At 57.3% G+C, this 6,767-nt stretch overlaps 1 protein-coding gene across 1 annotated transcript; it reads left to right on the forward strand.

The window, feature by feature from the left end:
* Window positions 1-1,778: 1,778 nt before the first annotated feature.
* Window positions 1,779-5,490, forward strand: C4H17orf113 (chromosome 4 C17orf113 homolog). Its single transcript, XM_055575871.1, has 2 exons — window positions 1,779-2,616; window positions 3,827-5,490. The coding sequence occupies exons 1-2, from the start codon at window positions 2,074-2,076 to the stop codon at window positions 5,309-5,311; spliced, it is 2,028 nt and encodes a 675-aa protein (XP_055431846.1). The 5' UTR covers window positions 1,779-2,073; the 3' UTR covers window positions 5,312-5,490.
* Window positions 5,491-6,767: the final 1,277 nt, after the last annotated feature.

Genomic DNA, 6,767 nt, shown 5'->3' on the forward strand with positions numbered 1-6,767 from the left:
TTCTTGCCTGGAGAATCCCATGGACAGAGGAGACTGGCGGACTGCAGTCCATAGAGTCACAAAAGAGTCGGACACAACTTAGCAACTAAACAACAAAGAGGACAGGTACCAACCCCAGTTGGGGGGTGAATCGGGTGGCAGAAGGGATGCCGGAGCTGCTCTCCAGGAATGCATGGGAAACAGCCAGGGAAGAAGGGAGTTCCAGGCACAGGGGGTGGAGGCAGGGGCAAACATAACAGTAATGTGTGTGGGTCACAGTAAGCCTTTGGCTTAGCTGAGCAGACAGAAGTGAGGAAGGTTCTGGAGGTGTCTAGAGGTTAGGGGGGCCTCTCTGGCTCGTGGTGAGGTATGTAGACTTAGGCAGTGGGACACCACTGAAGACGTGGGCACAAGGGAGGGACATAGTGAGATCTGTGTGTCCTTGCTCTCTGGCTGTTTCAGGAGGTATGAGTGGGAGAACCACTGCAGAGGCGGAGGCCGCTGCATAATCCAGATGAGACGGTGCAGGCCAGGGTCTCAGTGTGGCCTGTGGGGTCAGGAGGACTCCGGTTCTATTGCACTAACCAAAAAGTTCATTCGGGTTTTTCTGTAAGATGTTATGGGAAAGTGAAAGTCATTCAGTCGTGTCCGACTCTTTGTGACCCCATGGACTATACAGTCCATGGAATTCTCCAGGCCAGACTACTGGGATGGGTAGCCTTTCCCTTCTCCAGGGGATCTTCCCAACCTGGGGATTGAACCCAGGTCTCCTGCATTGCAGGCGGATTCTTTACCAGCTGAGCCACAAGGGAAGTCCAAGAATACTAGAGTGGGTAGCCTATCCCTCCTCCAGTGGATCTTCCCAACCTAGGAATCGAACTGGGGTCTCCTGTATTGCAGGTGGATTCTTTACCAACTGAGCTATCAGGAAAGCCCAAAATGTTATGGGGGGAAACTCCAAATGAACTTTGGGGCCAACCCAATAATTCCACCTCAGCCACTTACTGCTTGGCAAACCTTGGGCAAGTCCCTGAAAGTCCCTGAGCTTCAGTTTCCTCCTGTCCAAAGTGAGGGTTATACTTGCAAGAGTAATCTTGGTCTCCTAATGGCGTCATCACAACGCTTAGCACAGGGCCTGACTCAGTTCACATTCAGTAAGTGGTGGTGACTGCTGTCGTCATCAGTAAACCCCGAGAGGAGGGGCAGGTGTGAGAGGGAATTAGGAAGCAGAGGTGGCAGGTCTTGGCCATCATTTGGCGTGGCCTTCTGGGACTGAACTGCTCATTCTCATCTAGCACCGGCCGTGGTGGTAGAGTGAGGGAGGTAGGGGCAACCAGCTGACTGCCTTCAGTCTGGGACCCAGCCCTCACCTCACGTCTGGGCTACCCTTCCTGGAACCGCACTACTAGTGTGTGTGTGAGTGTATCCATGCGTGTCTTTAGGGAATGAAGCTCCAGAGAAAACCAATCCTGTTTCTCAGTCCCGTGGCTCTGGGAGCACAGCTAGCTGTTAACTTCCTTCTGGAGACACCAGTTATCCTTTGGGCAAGGTGTCAGGATTCAGTCACGAGCTATTCATGAGCCCTGAAAACCACTGTTGGTCTCCAGGACTCAGTCCCCACACTTATAAAATTGTGTAGGTGGTGCCAGTCTTTCCAGCTCTGAGTTCTGACATGCTTCAGCAGTCAAAGCAATTGATGCCTTGTCCTGGATGGAGGGAGACCCTTGCTGGCGAGCTGGGACCCCTCATACCTCAACCCACTTTGGATAACACTCTATAGCCCACTCCCAGTAGCCCTTCCCCATTGGGTCCAAACCACACCTTGGTCGGGGAGTGTTCTGTGGGCAGCGTAACCCCCAGTGGACTCCTAACACCTCTCCTTTGTTTCTTTCACCTCCAGTCTCCCACCAGCGGAGCGGAAGTAAACTTTCCTGGCTAAGTTAGATGAATGGTCCCCTTTAGCCTGGAGGGCTGCCCCCCTCCTGCCTCCCTACAAACTCCCCCTGTCAAGGGAGGTGCTTCGGTGTGCGGGGGAGGCTGGGGGGCAAGAGCATTTGGGCAGGGGCTGGGGGTGCCCTGCCCCCCCGAGGAGGAATGGTGCCCCCAGGGAAGAAACCAGCTGGAGAGGCTTCCAACTCCAACAAGAAGTGCAAGCGTTACTTCAACGAGCACTGGAAAGAGGAGTTCACCTGGCTGGACTTTGACTACGAGCGGAAGCTGATGTTCTGCCTTGAGTGCCGCCAGGCCCTGGTGCGGAACAAGCATGGCAAAGCGGAGAATGCCTTCACCGTGGGCACCGACAACTTCCAGCGCCACGCCCTGCTGCGCCACGTGACCTCGGGGGCCCACCGCCAGGCTCTGGCTGCCAACCGGGGCCAGCCCTCTTTTGAGGGCCAGGCTGAGGGCAGAGGGGCCTGCCCAGGCCTGGCCACCGCCCTCAGCTCCAGGGGCGTCAAGGTGGAAGCAGACCCGGCTAAAGTGGCTGTGCTGACCACAGTGTACTGCATGGCCAAGGAGGAAGTGCCTGACGACCGCTGCTCTGCCCTGCTCGAGCTGCAGAGATTCAACCTGTGCCAGGCGCTGCTGGGCACGGAGCATGGCGATTACTACAGCCCCAGGAGGGTGAGGGACATGCAGGTGGGTGGCAGCCAGGGGTGTGGGGGAGGGCTTGAGGAGGGAGGACACCGAGCCATCTGGGCATGGCACCAGCATGCCAGGTCCCCGGGGAAGAGGCCAAAGCAGTTCATTCACACCTTCACCCATCAGAGCCTGCACTGAGGGCATACTAGGTGCCGGGCCCCGGGCCAGCTGCAGGGCACCTAACAGTGAAGAGGCTGGACCAGGCTCTGTCCTCGGGGGGTCAGGGGTGCTTGGCTCACTACCTAGGCCAGAGGTTGCAAACTGGTGGCCTGGGGGCTTGATTGGCTCACAGGCATGTTTTGGTAGTTTTCACAGTGTTTTTGAAAGACTTAAATTAGTCTCCAAGTTAAAAAAAAAAAAAAGACATTCCATATAAAAATGTGGACTTCTGACTTCTGCTGAAAAACTAGGTCCTGTGCAGTCAGGGCATGAAGTTCTGGAGTTGGAGAGCAGGGCATGGGCTTCCCCATTCCCATTGAATGGGAGGAAGTTTATCCCTGGTCTTCTTGAAACTCAGTATCACCCACATGGTCACTGGGGACATGCGCACTCATGTAGCTCTGTCCTAGGTATTGGCTTTATGAGTCCTGGGGCTGGTGTGGGGGTGAAGAGGTTGGATCTCATCCTACCGAGAGATGAGAGACAAACAGCATACAGCTGGGGCCCTGTTTAACCTGTGGGCAGTCAACCTATCAGTTAATCCCAGAGCAGCAGAGCAGAGGGAGACCCCCAAGAATAAGGCTGACTGGGGCGATGCTGTAGAAAAACAAACAGATGCTTTAGAATCCTTATGATTCCTAAAGCACTTTCACATTTATAAACATAACAACAAAAGATTACATGGATGGGAATTTCTGGAGGTCCTGTGATTAAGACTCCAAGCTTTCACCACTGAGGGCCCGGGTTCAATCCCTGGTTGGGGAACTAGATCACAGAAGCAGTGTGGCGTGAGTAAAAAAAAAATTGGTAAGTCATAACAACCTTTTAAGGAGATTGGGGGCAGGTATTAGCCTCAAGGCAACTGAGAGATGAACAGAGAGGTCAAATGACTTGCCCAAGGTCACGCAGCCAGTAAGTGACAAAGCTAGGATTAGTCCCCAAGACTGTCCAACCCCAGGCCTGTGCTCTTTCACCCTGTCCTGTCTGCCTCCCCTTCTCAGGACTAGCCTAACCCTGTCCTCCCTTTTTCTCTCCCTGGCTGTCCCAGGTGGCCATCGCCAGTGTCTTGCACGCAGAGGCCCGTCAGCGCCTGAAGGCATCCCCATATGTGGGCCTGGTGTTGGACGAGACCAGGGACTGGCCTGAGTCCCACCGTCTGGCCTTGTTTGTCACTTCAGTGTCCCCCTGCGATGGCCAGCCTGCCACCACCTTTCTGGGCAGTGTGGAGCTACAGGAAGGCGAGGCCACCGCTGGCCATGTCCTGGACATCCTGCAGGCTTTCGGCGTGTCTGCATCCAAGCTGGCCTGGCTCAGCTCAAGCCTCCCCAGTGACCGCCTGGGGAGCGTGCGCCCGCAGCTCCAGGCCGCCTGCCCACTGCTCACGGAGCTACACTGCCTCCCTGGCCGGACAGACCCCAAGCCCCCTGCCTACCTAGGTGAATATGAGAGTGTACTGGATGCCCTATTCCGCCTGCATGGCGGCCCCAGTTCTCACGTGGTCCCTGAACTCAGGGCGGCACTGGACCTTGCAGCTATTGACTTGGCAGGACCACGGCCAGTGCCCTGGGCCTCCCTGCTGCCTGTGGTGGAAACTGTGGCTGAGGTTTGGCCTTGCCTGGTGCTCACACTGGAGGCCTCTGCCCCAGCCTCGCCTACCACAAGGGCGCTGGCCCTCGCCCTGCGCCAGTTCACCTTCGTGGCCTTCACCCACCTCCTGCTGGATGTTCTGCCCTCCGTGCAGAAGCTGGCCCTTGTCCTGCAGCCAGAAGAGCCGGATTTGGCCTTGCTGCAGCCTCTGGTGATGGCAGCTACAGCCTCCCTCCACGCACAGTGCAGTTCAGGTGGGGCGCGCCTCCAGGGCTTCCTGCAGGAACTGGCATCCTCTAGCCCCGATTTGGGCTGTGGCCGCTGCACCTACCGCGGCGTGGAGCTGGTGGGCTACTCTGAAGCTGCGGTCCAGGGCTTGGAGCGGCTGCGGGGGGCCTTCCTGGACTCCATGCGGAGGGGGCTGCGGGACTCTTACCCCGGGCCCTCGCTGGACGCCGTGGCCGCCTTCGCGGCCATCTTCGACCCCCGCCGCTACCCGCAGGCCCCAGAGGAGCTGGGCGCTCACGGCGAGGCGGCACTCCGTGTCCTGCTACGCGCCTTCGCCCCCGCTGTGGTGCGCCAGAGGGCGCTGGGCGACTTCGCGCTCTTCAAGCGCGTGGTGTGCAGCCTGGGGCGGCTGGGCCCGCGGGCCCTGTGCACCAAGCTGGCGTGCGCGCGCTCAGAACTGCACGAGCTCTTCCCCGACTTCGCCGCCCTGGCTGCACTGGCCTTGGCGCTGCCTGCGGGCGCCGGCCTCCTGGACAAGGTCGGCCGCAGCCGGGAGCTGCGGTGGTGGGGGCCAGGCGAGGCGGGGGAAGGACGGGGCGGCCCCGCGGTGAAGATCGCGGTGGATGGGCCGCCGCTGCGCGAGTTTGACTTTGGGCTGGCGGTGGAGTTCCTAGAGAGCGGGTGGGGCGAGGGCCTCCTGGGCTCGCAGCTCACCTGAGAGCGGCCTCCTCTCCCCTGTCCAGCCGGTCTGGGGCCCTGGACTCGCTAAGGGCCAAGCCAGACTTGACCTAGCAAGCTTACCTCCTAACTGTGGCCTCCCACCCACCTTCCCCGGGCTTCCTCGGCTCCATGCTGAGTACTAACCCGGCTCAGTGGGATGTGGAGGAGGGGCTGGGTCGGGGGTGCAAGTGGGGGCTTAGGCCCGTGGGCAGAGGTGCTAGGGTCTCGGGCACCCTAAATATCACTCCTGACCTTTCCGGTTCTGTGGGGAGTAGTTAACCCTGTTCCCTCGGAACTCCACTCACGTTTTCTCTCTAGAAAAGCTGAGGGGTCTTGGTTGGAAGGAGGAAGACAGAGCCTCCTCAGTTGAGGGGTTGAAGGCCAGGAGACTGGGTCCTTGACTGTTAGCCCTGCTCCTAGCAACATGTCTTCTCTTCAGATATGACTGTCTTTGTTTTTAACGCACATCAGAATACCCTTTCTGTGAAAAAGCTCAAGGGAAGTAAGAGGTGCCCTCTCCACCAACAGGCTGCCTGAGACTTTTCTGTACTTGGCTGTATGTAGACATCCACTACAGTATTCTTGCCTGGAGAATCCCATGGACAGAGGAGCCTGGGAGTCAACAGTCCATAGGGTGGCAAAGAGTCGGACTAGACTGAAGTAACTTAGCGCACACACATAGACATACATATTTATCAATGTGAAATAAATCTATCCTAGCCTCCCTCGTGTTAACACACAAAATTGAAAAGGACTTCTTTTGGTTTTGCAACAAGAGGGTTCAAAAAAGTCCCAAATGGGCTGAATTTATTTCTAATTTTTTTCTTCCTCAAAGTCTGGTTGTTCTCCAAGTTCCTAACCTTCCCCTGCCCTTGCCTCAGATCTCTCTCTCTCTCTCTCTTTTTTTTTTTTTTTGGCAGTGCTGAGATTTTAGTTCCCTGACCAGGGATTGAACCCAGGCCCCTGCCTCAGACCTTTAAGACCAAAGAGTGTATAAACCACAGTGCTGGACTGGTTGACCCCAAGGACCAGCCTCAGGCCTGACCCAGGGGTGTTGGAGGGCTTTTGTTTCCAGTGGAGAGCAGTTGGGGCCTCACCGGAGTTGGGGAACACATCCCTTCAGATTCTGGGGGGTTTCCTATCCCCTCTGTCAGCCCTTGCTGTGAATGTTGTGGGGGATCTGGAGGGGAGTAGTTAGTGAGAGGGGAGGGGGCTGGCCTTTCCAAGTCTCCTAGGTTTGGGTTTAATTTGCAATAAAGTGGAAACCCAGTGCATCGTGCAGTCTCCATGGTGGTGTGTGTGGCAGGGGCCCGCCCCGACTCCCCTCTGGGGTTCACTGGGGCCGTAATGCTGCCCCTGCGGCGGGGGGTGGTGGTCATCCTTCTGGGCTGGGAGCTTGGAACTGTGGACCCTCTGCTTTCACTTCCCCAGTGGTGCAGGGGAGAGGCGCAGAA

The sequence above is a fragment of the Bubalus kerabau genome, chromosome 4 (assembly GCF_029407905.1).
Source record: "Bubalus kerabau isolate K-KA32 ecotype Philippines breed swamp buffalo chromosome 4, PCC_UOA_SB_1v2, whole genome shotgun sequence".
In the NCBI taxonomy this organism is placed as follows: Eukaryota; Metazoa; Chordata; class Mammalia; order Artiodactyla; family Bovidae; genus Bubalus; species Bubalus kerabau.

Coding starts and splice junctions, on each gene's coding strand:
- C4H17orf113 (XM_055575871.1), top strand. CDS start 2,074: ATGGTGCCCCCAGGGAAGAAACCAGCTGGAGAGGCTTCCAACTCCAAC. Junction 2,617..3,826: donor GGAGGGTGAGGGACATGCAG/GTGGGTGGCAGC, acceptor TGGCTGTCCCAG/GTGGCCATCGCCAGTGTCTT.